This window comes from Stenella coeruleoalba (assembly GCF_951394435.1).
Source record: "Stenella coeruleoalba genome assembly, chromosome: 6".
In the NCBI taxonomy this organism is placed as follows: Eukaryota; Metazoa; Chordata; class Mammalia; order Artiodactyla; family Delphinidae; genus Stenella; species Stenella coeruleoalba.
In genome coordinates this window covers 116,892,271-116,912,595 of record NC_137151.1, presented here as the reverse complement: position 1 = coordinate 116,912,595, position 20,325 = coordinate 116,892,271, and the positions used below count along the sequence as shown (strand labels likewise).

The 20,325-nt window shown below is 35.9% G+C and overlaps 1 protein-coding gene across 6 annotated transcripts in view; it reads right to left on the bottom strand.

The window, feature by feature from the left end:
• AGFG1 (ArfGAP with FG repeats 1) overlaps positions 1–20,325 on the bottom strand; it is a 79,621-nt gene that overhangs the window by 57,038 nt on the left and 2,258 nt on the right. For all 6 annotated transcript variants that reach the window (XM_079924524.1, XM_079924523.1, XM_079924519.1 and 3 more), the window contains exon 2: positions 4,187–4,280. In XM_079924524.1, coding sequence (XP_079780650.1) covers positions 4,187–4,280 — 94 coding nt within the window. The remainder of the gene's footprint in view (positions 1–4,186; positions 4,281–20,325) is intronic.

Sequence of the window (20,325 nt, the reverse complement as noted above, 5' to 3'; positions counted from 1 at the left end):
AGACAAAAATAAAAAATAAATAAATTAAAAAAAAAAAAAGAATGAAGAATGAATCAATTATGAATGTTAACCAGGGAAAAAGCACACCTTACCTTATGGGTCTACTGTTTAAGAAGGATTTTTTTAAAGCTTTAGCTTCTGGGTTGGGGGTTATTTTTTTTATCTAGCATAAAGATGATCAAATACTGTCAATGAATGCATGATTTTATTTCTACATGTAGATTTTATGCCTGTGGAGCATCAGCAGTAACCCTTTTACTCTCAGTCCTGAAACATAATTAGGAAGATTAATTTATTACTAGAAAAGAAAAACTGTATGGTTCAAAATAAAATTACTTCTACATTTTCCTTTTACTGAATTATCTATAGCACTGTTAGCCAGCCTTCCTTCCATTAAGTTTGATAATCAGAAGTTAACCCAATAGTGAAATTCCTTCAACTAGAGGACCATGGTTGACCCACAACATCATAAAAGAGGACATATGGAGCAAACCACTAAAGATTTTTTTTAAGTAACATCATGATACAAACGAAAGCATTACAAGATAAATATGTGGAAATTTTTTGTGAAATATCTGACTTTTGGAAAAAATGTCAACACCAATAAACACAAAGTGCTTTGTTATAAAATATTTTACTAACATCTGGCAAGTATGTTCTATATCCTGATAATGTACGTATCTCCTCCAACGAACACACTGTAGGAGTCTAAGAATTCTAAAGTAATATTCAAGTAACTTGTAAACTACATCTGTAGATACTAATGATATGTTATAAACATCAAGGGTGTCCGTGATACATATTTATAAATACTAATAACATCATCTGCTTACCAGTTACCAACTCAGACCAATTCAGATGTACTTTATTAATGACTCAAATGCCATGAGTAGTGCTGCCATCAGTTTTGTGACTTGCCAAAAACAGTGAACAATTCTTAGTAAAGTTCTCAATGAAAAGTGAAATCTTTCCCAGATATACAAATGTGTCAAGTCACTGCATCGACGGTCTCAATTAATGGCTTCCTGTATCCAAGCCCTCTGCCCTGTAACTTGGTAGTCCCCTCCCACACTTGATTCTGGACTTGGCAGCATGACTTCTGGCAATAAGTTGTTCACGGCTATTAATGAAAGCATATAAAACAGATTTAAGTTATACATGCAGACCGACTGTAAAAAGGTTTTTCCCACTTATAAAGGTCTGGAGGAACATCCAAAGCATATGGAATATAGGTTAACTCTATTCAACACCTTGTGAATCATCCAGCAACCATGGTGCTTGTCTGCTTAAGCCAGCAACGTTCCCTAATCGTAACAACCAAACATGCCCCTCAGAACGTTAAAACTTCCTCATAGGGGTAGAAGATCCAAGACTTCTGGCAGTTAATATACTTTTTGATCTTTTAACTTCAGGCATGAACCCATTCATGCACAAGATGTATGACAGTACCTTCTTTTTAATCCAAAATTTATATGATTGAGTATGGTCCTTTTCAGACTACTGAGAGAGAACACACAGTGCAAATATGGCAACATAATTTGAAACAAAAAATAAAGATCTGTATTTTTTCTCTACGCATGTTATACTTAAGATTTAAATGTTTAAATAAGATAAACTGATAATAAAGCACTTGTACTTCAAGTCTGTAGTTTTTTATTAAGTTGTACCAATCATCCTGCATTTCATGATATCAATCTTCACCTTCTATACATCTCTTGAAATTTTAAGAACACAGATATTGCTAATATTGTAAAGAATCAAATATACCTAGTCCAATACTTTGGTTCTAAGATGTCCTTAGGGACACAAGAAAGTATGTTTTTCTCCCCTAAAGTAATTAAATGGTTGGTACACTTTCTAGCAGTAAGAAACATTGCAAATTTCTCTTTTTCTTTGTGCACTGTGTTTGCTCTGCCTGCAATATCTTTTCCTGCCAGCCTAAGTCCTAGTCACCCTCAAAAGCCAGCAAATGTTCAGCCCCCTCTGTGAGATCTTCCCAATCCTCTCCTTTTCACCAACAGATTGAGTCCCTCCTTCCACATTACTTCTGAAACTTCTTATTCTTTATCAGTAATTATCTAACACACTGTTGTAATTATTTGTTACATACCTGTCTCCCGAACTAGACCATGAGCCCTATGTCAGCTAAGCCTATGTGACATTTCTATAACTGTATCCAAGTACCTAGTACAGTGACTGCCATGGTGAGGGCTTTAAATGGCTTATTAATTTGCATGACTCTTTTCAGGATTTAAGATTCATAAATCCATTCCAGTCATCTCTATTGTTTGTATTTTGTTTCTACTATTTGATATAATGAGTTACCTAAAATTTCTTTTCATATATTCTAAATTTATTTTGATATTACAGCCTTAATAACTTCCTTCAGAAATCCTGTCATATGCAACAGCACGGCTGAACCTTGAGAACATTATGCCAAGTGAAATAAGCCAGTCACAGAAGAGCAGTACTACATGACTCCACTTAAATGAGGCATCCAAAACAGTCCAACTCACAGAAGCAGAAAACAGAATGGTGGTTGCTTCAATGGGTATAAAGTTCAGTTATGCAAGATGAGTAAGTTCTAAAGATCCATTTACAACACTCTGCCTATAGTTAACAATACTACATTTTACACTTAAAAATTTTTTAAGAGAGTACATCTCATGTCAAGTGTACTTACCACAATTTCAGAAAAAAAAGGTCCTTCAATCATAGTATTCTGGAACCAGTCTCCACCTAATCTTATCTACTGACAGGTTTGAACGTTTTTTACTTACTTCTCCAATGCATTGTTTGTTACCTTTCCAGTTCTACTACTCTGACTTTATCTACTGTCAGTTGATTTTTAATCTAAAAACAGATAATATTTTTTCATTTCTGACTCCATTCTGATGTCCAAAATTTTGTATAGAAGGCCAAAATTCTAAGGAAGTAATTTAAAATATGCACTACTAGGCTAATCCCAAACTTTATACAAATAGTTCAAATTGTCTTTTAATCCAAAAATATATTTCTACACTTACTGTCATTACACACCTTCTGCCCTTTATCTTGCTTTAGATTTTCCTGTAATGTACCTACATCAGTCTGGAACTTGATTACTCAAGATAATTTTTTATCGGCAAAGTCTGGAAACTTCAAAGTGTGTGCTCAATTCTCTAAATCATGTATTTAAAAATATTTCATAATCTTAAATTTATACTTCTTTACTACTTTAGAACCATATACACACATGAATCACAAGTAGACAAGCAAGTTTAAGATGCTACTATCAAACTGTTAGGGAAAAAAAGAGGCAGAGTACAAAACGCTTGTATATCTCTTCTGAGGGTGAAAAAGAAGATTGAAATTAATAAAATCTTAAGACTTAAATTCTTTTCTGTGTCATATCAAAAACATGCCAAAAAAACATGCAACCACTGTAGTACAACTAAAGTAATATTTCCTTTCTAGGAAGTGATTAAAGTGTCTATTAAATAATAATGGCTATTACTGATCAATTGGGTTGACTGGCTCATCCTTGCCCCAAGATTATAAAATATGCTTGCTTTCGCTGTTAATTTTATAGTTTTTTTTTTAAAATAGTAGACCACCAATTTTACTAAGAAAGCAAACAAAATGGAATTCCTGAAAGCCCATTAAAGCAGAGTAGAAAGAAAAGGCTCCCCTGCTCATCTTTACTGAGTTCCTCATGACGCTAGGCTGCCCCCTCAGCACTACTAACCTCCTCCCTACTGAGCACTGCTCAATATTAAACATCACATACATCTAAAGTTAAAAACGTAAAAAGCAAAGAGGGGTCCTCAAGTGAAAGCTGATCACACAACAGCCTAACAAAAGTTTACTACAATACCACAATGTTAATTCCCTTTCTCCCTCTCTTATTTTGTCTTTTAAAGCAAAAACTAACAGTTACTCCAATACTAGATGTCCTCCAAAAATGCCTTTTATATTCAATACTGACAAAGTTTACACACAGGTTTCATCTCAGGTTTAAGGTAAAATATTTACGTAGTAGACATTAATTCTAAACACATTATTAAATGAGTACTTTCTACAACATCTAAATATAGAATACAAAAATAACTTTTTAGACAGTGAAAATTCACCATTCTAAGCAACTTATTAAATCTTATTAAAATGACTACCAACAAAAAAGTTGAAAATTGTAAAAAACACTTACTTCATTTCCATGTTTTTGAAGGAACTCAATTTCCTGTTGTGTGAATGTTGTCATGGAGATGGATTTCACCCTGTGTGGTGGATTTAACCCTCGCCTGAAAGATAAAATATTTTACAGATTTACTATTACAAACTATAGTATTCTAAAAATTATGTATCAGATAATTCAAAACATTTTTAATTAGCACATTTAAACTTGGAACAGTGTTTTCATTCCATAAACTACAAATATTTAAAAGTTATCTTAAACTATTAATCCCCACAATGGTTATGTCAATGTAAATTTAGTCAGACCCACACTAAATAATATATTTAAAGATAAATTCAAGTAACCACCTAGTTAGAAGCAAACAGTACCTGTAACACATGAGCTTCTTGGAAACACAAATATTGCTTTAGTGTATGTCTGATGGAAGGAGAATAATATATATATGAGGGGCTCAATGGTAAAGAATTCAAAGTTATTACTTAAATATTTTCATATTTCCTAAGAAAGTGACAATGATATGTCAGGTTTGGACGTTATCTGTTTCACATTTCGAAGTGGAGAAACGTTAAGTTAGGTTTTGTTGTTTTGCTTTAAGTTCTAAACTAATAAATTACTTTCCTTCCAGCTCTTGGTAAGTTATAAAATACAGTTATGAAGATTGCACAGTAGGAGAAACTGAACACAGCAATTTCATCCTAGTAAAACTTCCAAACTTAACTATGAAGAAACAACTACCATATGAATTACTTTCAAGTACCTTTACAACTAGCAATCACAAATTAAGGCTTTAACGATATCATCTAAATTTCCAAAAGTGAAAATTTAGCAAAGTCATTATTATTCCTTTAAAGCAGGACATTTTGTTTTCCAATTCATCTGTATTATGAGAATAAGACTAAATTCATCATATTCACAGCTTATTCATTTATGATATTTATCCTAACAAGTCCTATCTTGTTCCAAAACAATTTGAAAAGGAATTAACTTATTATTGTTCTCTCAGATTCCTCTGCTCCCTCCCTCACATTTAGCAACTTTGTCTCTCCTTATTCCCTAATACTGCCTCTACCCTTGTTCCAGCCAACCCTCTACCCTTCCATCTCCCTTATAGTATCCTTTCAATAAAAAAAGCAAAGGAATAACTTTCTAACAAGGAAATGTCAAACACTGCTACAAGGGTGTATGTTTGAATAAGAAAGTTTGGAGCAATGAATTATATCCCTGTACTTCTCAAATCATCAAATGAGGGAACCCCTGACTCCTAAAGTTACATACAGATGTAATCTCAATGAAAGCACTGCACTGTATAGCTTACTCTCTCATACATCTCAAGGCCCTACCATACCACAATGCCCATTTTTGCATAAAGAAGGTATTCATATTACTTAAATAAGTGAACAAATTTTCTCACTTATGAAACAAACAAAACCATAACATACTCATAACCAAAATATGACAGGACATTTTCCCACTTAACAAGAAGACCTATTACAGAGCTTCTTTAAATGCGCTCTCAGGGCACTTAAAATAAGATTCAATTTACAAAACTGGCAGACACAATTTTGCAGGTCAGCAGATTACTTACATAAATTGAGTAACTCCAAGGAAATTTTACATTTGTTCATATTGGTTTCTCTAATTACTCTTTTATATTCCATTAATTCTGGTAGATTAACTGTATCTTCAGTGCAAAAATTTTTCCTTTTTTAGCTTCCAAAAGCTTTGTATGTGGATATAACATGACTATAAAATAGTTTGGTAAAAAAATAGAAGGCTGACTCTATCAATTTCTTAAGAAGAATGCAGACTGATGAGGCTGTAGTAAAAAATGTAGTCTCATACACCGATGACAGTAGGATAAATTCACCAACCTGTGAATAACCTTATTCATGTGTTTTGACCCAGTAATAACCTTTTAGGAATCTATTCTAAAGAAGGAATCTGAAACTTAACTATGTACAAGATGTTCATCAAACATCACTCATACTAAAAAAAAAAAACAAAAAAAAACTTCATTATCAAAGGGGAAGTGATTAAGCGACAATAAAACTGTACAACTATGCATACTTATGCTTGGTTTTAAGATGAAAATTATATAGTATTCTCAAAGCTATATTAAAAATATCTGCAAAGAAAACAAACTAAATACCCCAAAATGTTAACAGTCTTTGCTTATAGATTATGGAACTGAATGATTTTTTTTCTATTTATAATTTTCTATTCTCTCCAAGTTTTCCACAATGAAAACTTGTTACTTATTCTGTAACAGAAAAAAAAGAAACTGCAAGAAATAATAAACAATTCAATTTAACTAGTAGTAGTCAAAAAATTTGGACTTTTAGTCCTGGCTTTATGGATGTGAATGTCTGTGCTGAAGAATTACAGAAAGTAAACGAGAGAACAGTTGTTAAGGCTTTCTTTCAGTTTTTCTAAAAAACCTGGAAAACTTTCCTCCCAAATATAGCCACCAGCATCAACAATGTATCTTTACCTCATTTCTCTAAATCAGGCACTACCGACATATTAGGCAAGAGAATTCTTTACCATGAGGGGGCTGTCCTGTGCACTGTAGGAGGTAGGGCAGCATCCCTGGCCTCTACCCACTAAATGCCAGAAGCATGCCCAACCCAGTCGGAATAATGAAAAATGTTTCAAGATACTGATAAATGTCCCTCAGGGGTGTGGGATGGGACAGCAGAGTCCTTCTACTTGAGAACCACTGCTCTAAATATACCAAATATGTTAACTACCAAGTGAAGAAAGAAGCAGAATTCTTTTGGATCACTACTGAGATATAAATTCTACCTAGGTTCAATCTTCTACAGAACATTCTACACATTTACCTCATATACAACAAAACACTTAAATTTTCCCATAAATTTACTATTTCCAGAATAGCAGAAAATAGAAACCCTTAGAAGAGATTAAAGAAAGTGTCCACAAAAAGTAACCATATGATGTCAAGCACACTTATACAAATTGGTAGGCAAAATATAATTTAATAAGACAGAAGGAAATTAATATTTTTAAAGTAACCTAGATTGCCACTTTGCATATCTAATCTCATTAATTTCTACTTACAATAGTAGAGCAGACTAGATATTTTAAAAGGTTCCTCTGCTAAAATATGACACTCCATAAATTATTTAAAAAAACCCTAATTGTTAACATTTCTAGAAAGTAAGGGGGCTCTCAAAGAATCCCCCCTTCCCAAAAGAAAAGACCAAAAAAAGAGTGAGCTGAAACCAGAAGAGTGGCCCATGTCATACAAAAAATTCAGTGTTGCTCAGAAGGCAAATACCAACAATAACTAAGACAAGATGAGAGGTAAACCTGAGATATCCCTGTTAAACCCAAGACCCTGGATGGAGAATTAAGTAGCTTCAGGGTGGTAGTATCCCTAGATCACAGGAGAAGAATATACAAATCCTCTCAAGAGAAATGCATTTCTGGACTTCCCTGGTGGCGCAGTGGTTGAGAGTCCGCCTGCTGATACAGGGGACACGGGTTCGTGCCCTGGTCCGGGAAGATGCCACATGCCACGGAGTGGCTAGGCCCATGAGTCATGGCCACAGAGCCTGCGCGTCTGGAGCCTGTGCTCCGCAACGAGAGAGGCCACAACAGTGAGAGGCCCACGTACCTCAAAAAAAAAAAAAAAGAGAGAAATGCATTTCTAATTTATAAATTATGCTATCAGGATTTGAAAATATTAATTTCAATAAAAGATGAGATTATAATAAAAATCATCACACAACAAAAAAACAAATCACTGAGCTTGAGTCAGTAGAAACAAAAGCTTTATGCCACCTCTTCCCAAGACTTTAGCCATTGGATTTATCAAATACAAAATACAAAGTAAATATAGCATGTAGGAAATGTTAAAACAAACAAAAGATGGAATAAAAATGAACAGGAAATTGTGTAATTATCAGAATAACAGTTAAATTTAAAAGTCAGAACTTTCAGAAATGAAAAATTATAAATGTGGAAATTAAAAATTCAACAAATTAGTTAAAGAGCAGATAAGACACACCAAAAGAGAGATTTGGTGAACTAGAAAACAGAAATAAGAAATAACCCAGAAGGCAGCACAGATACTTAAGGAGACGGAAAAAAGCAAGTGTTTTTAGAAAAGGAAACAAAACAGGGGTGGGGGTGGCTATTCTTGCTTTTGAGAGACAGAATTGAAAGAATGAAGGAGAGGCAATATTTGAAGAGCTAACGGCTGAGATTTTTTAAAATCCAATGGAAGTCATGCGTCTACAGATATAGGAAGCACAGCTTATCAAAATCAGGACAAATAAAATTCATACTTAGAAACATTTGGGTGAAACTTCAAAGATAAACAGAATATCTTAAAAGCACTCAGGGGCTTCCCTGGTGGCACAGTAGTTGAGAGTCCGCCTGCCGATGCAGGGGACAGGGGTTCGTGTCCCGGTCCGGGAGGATCCCACATGCCATAGAGCGGCTGGGCCCGTGAGCCATGGCCGCTGAGCCTGAGCGTCCGGAGCCTGTGCTCCGCAACGAGAGAGGCCACAACAGTGAGAAGCCCGCGTACCCCACCCCCCAAAAAAAAAAAAAGCACTCAGAAAGAAAAGACAAAGGAAACAAAATCTGACTGAAAGACTTTTCAATGGAAACCAGAAAATAGTGGAATATTATCTTTAAGTAGTTAAAAAAAAAGTTGTTAACTCAGCAAAAATATCTTTGAAGTCTAACATCAAAATGACATTTCCAGATAAACAAAAACCAGAGTCTACCCCCAGGAGATCTTCACTAAAGAAACATACAGTTGGCTCTCTGTGTCCCTGGGTTCTACATCCAGGAATTCAACCAACTGCAGATCAGAAACACTGGGGAAAAAAAATTCCAGAAAGTTCCAAAAAGCAAAGTTGGAATTTGCCATGTGCCCAGCAACTATTTACACAGTATTCACATTGTATTTACACCTATTTACATAGCATTTACACCTATTTACATAGCATTTACATTGTACTTATGACCATTTACATAGCGTTTACATTTTATTAGGTATTATAAGTAATTAGAGATGATTTAAAGTAAACAGGAGGATGTGTATAGGTCATATGCATCTTACATAAGGGACTTGAGCGTCATCAGATTTTGGTATCTGTGGGACATCCTGGAACCAATCCCCCAAGGATACTAGCGGATGACTGTATACACTTTAAGAAAAAAAATAACCCCAAGAAGGTTGTGCGATGCAAAGGGGTGAGCAAAAAAACTGGGAAACACATTGGCAAATCTAAACAAATAGCATCTGATTTCAAAATATCCTATGTATGGTGGAGAGGAAGGGGCAAATTTAACATTTTACCAAAAATAGCACTTAAGTGAGAGTACTCTGTATTTTTAAAGACTTTGTATTATTAGGGGAAGGTTAAAATACTGATTAAGTCTAGAATGTTAGGATGGATAATAAAGTTTCAACGGTGACCATAAAATAACATAGAATTTACAGTTTCCTAACCAGTATAAAGGGGAAATCAAATCAAAACAACCAAAAACACTGTCTTTTTAAAAAAAAAAAATTAAACATACACTTACCATAAGACCTAACAATTCCACTCCTAGGTATTTACCCAGGTGAAATGAAAACTTGTATTCACCAAAAAATCTGTATATAAATTAACTGTATGAAACAACTGGGTTGTTTCATATGTAACAAAAACTGGAAACAACCCAAGTGTCCCTCAAATGAGGAACGGGTAAACTCCCAAGCAATGAAATACAACTCAGCAATAAGGAGAAATGGACTACTAGAATATGTATTGGGTGGGCCAAAAAGTGCCTTCGGTTTTTTAAGTAAAAATAAAAGACACATTTTTCATTTTCACCAAGAACTTTATTGAACAACGTATTCACCCTTTTGTTCCACTACCTTCTGCCATTTTTCAGGCAACTTCGTAATTCCATCTTCCCAAAACTCTTTATCTTTTTGAGCAAAGAACTGTTCCAGGTGCCTTTTACAGTCTTCCAGGGAATTGAAATTTTTTCCATTAAGAGAATTTTGTAAAGACCGAAATAAATGGAAATCCGAAGGTGCAATGTCTGCTGAGTACGATGGATGAATCAGAACTTCACAGCCAGGGCTTCCCTGGTGGCGTAGTGGTTGAGAGTCCGCCTGCCGATGCAGGGGACACGGGTTCGTGCCCCAGGCCGGGAAGATCCCACATGCCGCGGAGCGGCTGGGCCCGTGAGCCATGGCCGCTGAGTCTGCGCGTCCAGAGCCTGTGCTCCGCAACGGGAGAGGCCACAACAGTGAGAGGCCCGCGTACTGCAAAAATAAATAAATAAATAAATAAAAATTAAAAAAAGAACTTCCCAGCCAAGCTGTAACAGTTTTTGCCTGGTCATCAAAGAAACATGCAGTCTTGTGTTATCCTGATGAAAGATTACGCGTTTTCTGTTGACTAATTCTGGACCCTTTTTGTCGAGTGCCGCTTCAGTTGGTCTAACTGGGAGCAGTACTTGTTGGCATTAACCGTTTGGCTTTCCAGAAGGAGCTCATAATAGTGGACTCCCTTCCAATCCCACCATATACACAAAGTCACCTTCTCTGGAATGAAGACCGGCCTCTGGTGTGGTTGGTGGTTCATTTCGCTTGCCCCACGATCTCTTCCATTCCACATTGTTGTAGAGTATCCAATTTTCATCACCAGTCACAATGTGTTTTAAAAAAGGAATGTTTTCATTACGTTTCAGTAGAAGATCGCATGCGGAAATATGGTCAAGAAGGTTTTTTTCACTTAACTTATGTGCAACCAAAACATGAAAGTGATTCACGTAACCAACCTGGTGCATATGATTTTCAACACTTGATGTGGATATTTTGAGTATGTCAGCCATCTCCTGCGTGGTATAACATCAACTGTTCTCAATTATTGTTTTGATTTGATCACTATCAACTTCAACTGGTCTACCTGGCCATGGAGCATTGTCCAATGAAGAAATCTCCAGCGCGAAACTTTGCAAACCACTTTTGACACGTTCAATCAGTCACAGCACCTACTCCATACACTGCACAAATCTTTCTGTGTGTTTCAGCTGCATTTTTACCTTTTTTGAAATAATAAAACATAACATACCGAAAATGCTGTTTTTCTTCCATTTTCAATATTAAAATGGCCAATTTTGATAAGTCTTTTTAAATGCATGCTGATATGACAGCTGCCACATACAATCTAACAAAATTGTGTCAAATGAAGTTAAAGACAACTAAGTGCTACTAGAGCCATCTTACAGAAAAAACGGAACAAACCTTTTGGCCCATCCAATAACAACTAACCTGAATTAATCTTAAAAGTATTATGCTGAGTGAAGAAGGTAATCTAAAAAGGTTATATACTGTGTAAATGACATTCTCAGAAAGAAAAACTATAGTTGTTGGAGAATGGATCAGTAGAGGCCGGGGGTTAAGGAAAGACAAGGGTTAGAGAGTCTTGAGGGGTAACTGAACAGGTCCATTCCATGTTCTGATTGTGGTGGTAGTTACATTAATCTATACAGATATTAAGACTCCTAAAATTACACAACAAAAATGTTGGTTTTAATGTATGTCAACTTAAGAGTCCATGTTACTATCTATAGAAACCACAATTTTTACACAAACTAAATTTTTTTCATCGGCAGACTACCTTCTCCATCTACCAAATTTGATCACTTAAATGAATGAAATCCTCAATCAAATCTGAATTACTCATTTATTTAGTTATTTTCAAGATATATTCCTGGAAGCTGCTGCCACTTCCCCTTTTCTGCTAAGCCAAGTTTAGCTATCATGTGAATCCAGTGTTTATAAAACACTTTACTGTAATGACATTAGTCATAACTATTGGATGAAAGTGTTAGGCAAGTAAACCACATCATTTTTACAGTGCCAATACTGAAGTACCACCCATTCTGGATCCTAAAATACACGTTTTAAGTCTCCAGTTTAGTACAAAAGAAATTTTTTTAATGACTCATTTAATAACAGCAGTATTGATATTTTGAAAGCATGTTTGTCACTTAACTGGTTTCAAGAAGTTCCAAAGTCATCTACTGGTGGAGCCCAACATGCTTCTGCAGTATAATTAAGTCATATGCAGATTCCCAGGAGTTTTAGTTTTAACGACCACCACCCAGGTATGACTGCAACCAGATGGTGTGACTCATTCCATATGTCCATCAGTATGCTACTCTTAACTACGCAGCAAACAATCTTCCAAATAGCCATTTGTCAACTCAAATTACAATGTGTGCTAGATGAATAAGTAAGAAAACTTATTTAACTAGTTTTATTAATTGTTTTTCTCCTGCTGGGGGAAAAGCTGGTTAAAATATTTTACTAGGCTGTGGAGATTTAGGTGGTTGTTAATGTTGGCATAAAGTAATAAAGCTAATCTGGCATTTAAATCTATTCCAATCTTAGTTATTTAGTAAAAATATTATATACAATGTTTCATATTATAAAAATTATACATTTAAGGGCTTCCCTGGTGGCACAGTGGTTGAGAGTCCGCCTGCCGATGCAGGGGGGTCCGGGAGGATCCCACGTGCCGCGGAGCGGCTAGGCCCGTGAGCCATGGCCGCTGAGCCTGCGCGTCTGGAGCCTGTGCTCCGCAACGGGAGAGGCCACAGCAGAGAGAGGTCCGCGTACCGCAAAAAATTAAAAATTAAAAAATTAATAAATAAATTATACATTTAAAATCTACAAATGGAAGATGCCTTTAACAGGTTATCAAAAATCTACAGACTTTTGATACCAAGATATGTATTAGATAGTCCAGAATGTTAGTTTATCCAGAACACAACTTTAAAACACTGAAAATACACACACACACACACACACACACACACACACACACACACACAGTGCAAACTATAATTGTTATTTTGGGTTTTTGTTTTTGAAAGCCAGAAACACTACACTCACTGTAAGGTCCTTGTAACATTTAGGGCAAGCACCTAAAAAATAACACCCAAGTAACAATTTAAACCTAATTAAGGTATTCTTGCTAAAAGTGGACAAAACCCAAGTTTTAGAGAGTTTACTACCTCTCTAAGCTCTACTGAAATGACAGCAAAGGAATAAAAAAGCATTAACCCACAAAGAGAAGAACAGAGAACAAAGAAGGAACCCAAAGGCATACCAAAATCTAGAAAATTACCAGCAGTAACTGACTGTGCAGACTAAAGAAAGCCAAAACAGATGCTCCTGTAGAGGTGGGAGAAGCCAACTAAAGATGATTCCCACCACAGAACCCCTGGAAGATTCATGAAAGGAATCAAGCCACAAGTTGGGGAATTTATATAGGGTCAAAAATAGATTCCCAGTTTCCCTACTTCCATAAGACTACCCCTAAGAAGTCCTAGGCAGAAGTCTGAAGGAAAATCTGATCTGGAGAGGCTATTCCAAATAGGCTCTGGACTCAGGCACAGCTGAGGATCGCTACTGGGTACTATGCTAAGAAATGGAAGCCAACGGGACAAGCCACGACGGCGAGAGGCCCGAGTACCGCAAAAAAAAAAAAAAAAAAAAACAATTCACTATAGGTTCAGAATAGTAGGGATAAAAAGATCATACATACTCTCAAAGAGGGAGTGGAAAATAGGGCACAAAGAATGAGTAATAAGAATAGAATCAAACTTCTCAATAGCAGTACTGAAGGATTAAAGACAATTAAGCGGGACTTCCCTGGTAAGAGCAGTGGTTAAGAATCCACCTGCTGATGCAGGGGACACAGGTTCGAACCCTGGTCCGGGAAGATCCCACATGCCGCGGAGCAACTAAGCCCGTGAGCCTCAACTACTGAGCCTGCGTGCTAGAGCCCATGCTCCACAACAAGAGAAACCACTACAATGAGAAGCCTGCGCACCGCAACAAAGACCCAACGCAGCCAAAAATTAATTAATTAATTAAAGACAATTAAGCGATGCCTTAAAAATTCCAAGGGTAAAGTATTTTCACCTTTGTGAATGTGAGGGCAGAATAAAACACTTTCAGCCATGTAGCTCTCAAAAATGCTCTCCCATTAACCTTGAATCAGGAGGCTAATGGAAATGCGGGGGTCCTGGAAGAAGAGGTTGCAACACAGGTTAGGCATGACGGGAATTTCCACAATGAAGGCAGGAGAAAGTCCCAGGATGACAGCTGCGGAGCAGGCCTAGAGAGCAGCATTTCCAGACCAGAGGCTGACAGAAGTACCCAGGAAAAAAAGAAGTACCTGACATATCTGGTCATACTGAAAACAGTTATATACCTCAGCCAGAGATAATTCATCTGGGGATATAATAATGATACACACATGGAAAACAATGCAAATGAAGTAACCTAGACAATTACAAACTTCAGGGGGAAAAGGTTGTACAAGAAAGAAAATGTAGTAGTAATATACTGTATGACTTAGCTGAGAACAGTATGTATATAATGCAATAAGGTAAATACTAAATAGTGATTTAACCAAAAATTGTGATGTTATATTGAAGGAGTAGAAGCAGAGTATAGGTGGAGAGTGAGAGGAGTGTTAAGAGGGCCAAAGCCTTATCTTCCCTCTTGTACAGTAGAGAAGTCAATAGATAAAAGCAAAAATTGAAAAATTAAAAAAATAGCTGTAAGCATGCTAGCCAGAAATACTAAGGTAAGTAAAGAGAAAAAGAACCGACTGTCTATGGTAATCAGAAACAGAGAAAGGGAAGAGACGACTGCTGCTGCTCGTTATAAGTCTTGGCCTTTTTAAAACTATGTGCATACATTCTTCCGATAAAAATTAAAATTCAATTAAAAACTAAACATAAAAAAGAATGGAAAATAAATGGTTCTTTCCCTTCAAAATCAAATTTAACTGACATATATGTAGGCTGGTTTCTTTGATGAAAAAACATTCCTAGAAAACATGAGGAATTCTTAAAATTTTAAATCCCTCCTATTTCAAAAATGCCAAGTCTCTTTACTAGACACTAGCAATCTTTTTATAGAAGTACCTACTGAGCACAACTGTTCCAAGTTAGAGCCACCAAGATTCACAGAGTAAGAGATAAAGATTAGAAGAGAGAAATGAGGAAGTTTTCACATCTTCCCACATTATTAGTTCTGCTGATTTTCATACTTCTCCCATCAAAGATCTTGCAAAATTTAACCAAAAAGTGGGGGAAGAAAAGAATTTTTAGAATCTGACACTACAAGGAAAATTCCTCTTCCTTTTCTAAACATGTATGTTTCTCTGTAACTTCCATACCTGGTCTTGTATCTCCCCCTACAGAATAAACCTATTACCTCTTCCACATAAATGCCTTAATTTACCCAAAGACAGTGACTAAGTGAACAGCTCCCCACCCTCACTCTCTAGTTTTTTCTTCTTTAAGCTAATAACACTTCTGGTCCCTGCAAATATTCCTCTCATACAGAATTTCAAATCTCCTTATCCTAACCAACTGCCTTACACCATGCTCCAGTTTAATTCATCTCTTAAAATAAGCAACTAGAATAAAAGCAAAGTGTTAACTATGACTTCCCGCCCTCTAAAAAGCAGTTATGGTACCAATCAAAAAGAGACCATGTCTTACTCAGGAGTCTTTGGAAAAATATGTTCTAACTTAAAAACAAACAAAAACTCACTCCCCATACATAGAACAATTCAAATAAGGTTCCTATCCCTCCTATAAGTTAATAAATTTCATTCTCATCATGTCTAATCAGGTGTCTTTAGGGCAACAGCTCTAATGTGTGAGGCTGTAAAGGATGTCCCAAGGAACCTATTAACGAAGTACCCAAAGTTATGAATGATTTATTTTAATATACATTAGAAGAACCAAAGGTTTATATTCCTAGATAATCATCGATTTGACCATGTGGATTGGGAAATGCATTACTGAGTGGAGGAAAAAAGAGGATGGGTAATGGCACCTAGTCCTGAATATTTCCACAGAAGCTTCTCAAGAATGTAAGCATTATGCATGTTGCATAGAGAAGACTGAAAATTGTCAGTCTGAGGATTTGCTTATTTTCCAAAGAGTGTACTGAAGTTAGATACAGAGCTTTCTAAAGAGGCAATAAATTTTAAATTGAGGTCCAGAGATCAGCAAGTTCCTTAAAAGAATGTTTTAATTCTTTTTATTTGTAATCCAACTCACAAAATTTTAATATAGATTTAATCTAGATAAATTGTACAACCAGTACTTTGAAACTGACTAAAGGTCAAAGTGTTTACAATCACACTGATCCAAATTCACAGACAAATGAGAGAAGAACAGATACGAACTTGATATAAAAATGCCTTGGTAGCAAGTTATAAATGCCTTGGTACCTATGTGCCAAACTCAAAAAAATCAGTATCAGAACCAGTCAGCACCATATCCCATTACACTCACAATACACAACAACAGTTTCTAAATAAGTCAATGAACAGACATTAGAAGCTAACTAAAACTATTTAAAGAAAAGCATGACATAACTATAAAACAAAAATGTGTGATACATCCATAAACTACCTGTCCTGCCTCTTAAAATCCAATGAAGTAAAATCTACCATTTAAATCCCTCAAATATAGAATTCACAACAATTTACAGCAAGCATTAAGAGTGTAAGCTACATTTTACAATTTAAAGTTGTGGAGGGTAACAGTACTTTCCTTATATGATTGTTACTAGAATAATGCCTGACACAGAGTGAGCAGTCAGTAATTCTAAATAGTAGTTATTATTATCTTATTTTTCATTTCTTTAATTTTTGTTTCCCCAACACATGTACTAGTGCCTGGACTTAATGAATATTTGTTTAAAAAGGGGGAAAAAAAGGAAAAAAAAAACTCTGCCCTTCACAATTGAAAAAGTTATCAGTTTTCCCACTCACACTAAATTGAAGTTGTACTACACTGTCAAAATATCTCCCTGAATGTAGCCATGTTAGAGTACTAAAAAAAGTGAATTAAGGATATAAATCACCGCCAACTGTGAGCTCATGTGGTACTGAATATTATAAACAGAGTTCCAAAAGGGTATTTGATTGCAATCCACTCAAATGTTAATGAGTGTATAAAAACAAATGCCTCTTTTCATCTGTCCAACTTTAAAGTCAAAATTCTTATAAGACTCACCAAAAGACTCAAAATGCACACAAAATTAATAGAGTATAAGTTACTATCTGTTTACATTTATCCTCCTGTGAAATTCCAAGTTTAAATGCACTGTTCACATAAAAGGGCTGGTATTAAGTGGGACACGGTGTTTCTCAAATGTTATTTTTTATTTTTATCTAAACTCTCTCTGAAAAGTTTATGAATCATTTTTAAAGGATAAAACAACTCTCATATTATTTACTGATTACACAAATGCTAAAACTCTCCACAAAATAAATAATTTGGTCTAAAGCTAGTCTTTAACTGTAAGTTCTTTAACATGAAGGTAATATTTTATGTTGGCTGTAATAGAATGCCATTCATAATTCTAAATATTTCTGTAGACAGAAGCAGAAAGAGTGACAAATCAATCTGTTAGAACAACCCCATTCTACCTCAGTGACAGTTTAATACATCTATCTCAAGTCTATTTTAAAGTTTCACAATCGGAATTCAGTTACATATTCTAAATAAGCATCATACAAGCACAGAGTGCAGTCATCTGAAAGAAAAAAACAGGAAATAAAAGATCAGCTCTGGGCTACCCTGGTGGCGCAGGGGTTGAGGGTCCGCCTGCCGATGCAGGGGACACGGGTTCGTGCTCTGGTCCGGGAAGATCCCACATGCCGCGGAGCGGCTGGGCCCGTGAGCCGTGGCCGCTGGGCCTGCGCATCCGGAGCCTGTGCTCCGCGGCGGGAGAGGCCACAGCAGTGAGAGGCCCGCTTACCGCAAAAAAAAAAAAAAAAGATCAGCTCTGAGTCTAGTAATATTAACAATAAGATACTTGTTCGATTTATTTAAACAAAGATACTGCTAAATATATGATAAAAGGCATGTGACTATCCCAAAATTTTAAATTCATGATAGTAGATACCCTTTACTGTGTATCAGCATTTTTTAGGCACATCAAGGTTTCTGACCAGCAGCTAACATGACTCAGTTCATATATGTACATCCACTGCTTAGCCCCATACTCAAAAATAATATATGTTAAATAAATATTCAATGAATTGTACCATTTAATCCTCAGAACAACCTTAAGCTATATATTACCATCTTTTATCACAAATAAAGAAACTGAGGCTGAGGGGATGGGTTCAGGCCAACCTACACATAGTGGCCTTAATACTTTGCCCTAAGTCACAAAGCTAGTGGCAGTGTCAAAATCTGACTTCAAAATTCATATTCTTTCAATTATACCATGGCATCTAAATAGCAAAGACATTATTATTAAACTCAATAGTTATATTATTCTTATTTTCCTATATTATTGCTTTCCAAAGAAAAAAATCCTCAGGAATTACTGTCCTTTCAATATTTCTGCAGCAGACATTTGATTCAGGATCCATTCTTTCCTTCACAAGTATCCCAGATTTCTGAGTTGGGAACCCTATCTTGGAAATCCTTGTTGTTCCAATAACGTCATGATAGAACGCATCCAATGAGGGCACTGGTTCTACTTAGCCATATGACCTAAGCTAATCCAGAATGAATCACAACTTCTGGAAAAGTTGTAACAATGATATAAATTAAGGCAGTATGTAGCCTCAGGAGCTGGGAGCAGCCATCTTTGGATGAGGGAAATCGAGGCAACATCATTAACCACTGGATAAAGTCTTATTTAAAAACACACAATAAATTCCCCTCATATTTTCAAAGATTTTTTGATGTGGACCACTTTTTAAAGTCTTTATTGAATTTGTTACAATATTGCTTCCGCTTTATGTTTTGGTTTTTTGGTGTGGAGGCATGTGGGATCTTAGCTCCCTGAGCAGCGATCAAACCTGCACCCCCTACACCGGAAGGCGAAGTCTTAACCACTGGACAGCCAGGGAAGTCCCTCCGCTCATATTTTTAAACCAACTTGAGTCAGGTTTTGAGTTACATCTAAAGAATCCAAACTGATAGATTTTTTTTATAAAGCTGCTTCTCATTTCAGCATCCTTCACATATTGTTCCCTACTCATGGAATATCCTGTCCCCCTTGTTAATAATGCCCCTCATATATTGGGGAGCTTTTGATATTATATATCCCAGGCATCATGTGAGATGTCAAACGTACACTATCTCTAATATTGAAAACTAATCTACATCCCAAATGTATAAGGTAAACCTTATCCTCACCTTTTCATAGATGAGAAACTTCAAACTCAAAGAGACTGACATTCTCAGTACCACACAGTAAGTGGAGCCAGGATTCAAAACCAGGTTTATCTAGCTCATAAGTATTTGTTCTTTCAACTACATGAAGCTACCTGCCATGTGGATCTTGTCTTTAAAGGTCTTTGCTCAGGCATCAAATCTTCTGTGAAGCTTTCCCTATTCATTTACGTATTTCAGGGATAGCTCAAAGCTATGAAACATTACAGTGTATCATAACTATGTTTACATACTTAGAATGCAAGCTCCTTAAGGATAGTGGGATCCAAGTAGGACCAGTGCCTCCCACAGTACATGACACAAGCCAAGTGAGCAATAAATATTTGCAGAATCACCCCTAAACAGAGATATGGAGTCCTATCTGTTACAGATTAAATTCCAATAAAATAAACAATTGTCATGTATAATGAGATATCCTTTCATACATAATGTTTCGGAAATGTGACCTCTAGGAAGAAATTTGTAAATATTTTTCATATTACACATTTGCTGCAACAAAGTAAATTTATACTTGCAAACGGCTACACAGAAATGTCAGAAATCCAGAAGAGTAAATATATACATACTTTCCAAACTAAATACTTGAAATGTATCAAAGGACCTTGTGTTTAGTAAAAACACTGGCATACTTATTATGCACATAATGCAAGTATACTCAAAACAAATTGGACTACTGGCTTCATTTTAAAACCAAAAGTTGCCCACAAACTAAGTCTTTATTTGTAAATGAAAAGAATGAACCAGACTATCTCCTAAATACTACCTAGCTCTAGGATTCTGTTGTACTTCAGTAACAACACTATCAACTTCTCAGAGTGCTTTCTTGACTCTACAATCTAAAACTAACCTCTCCGGCTTCCCTGGTGGCACAG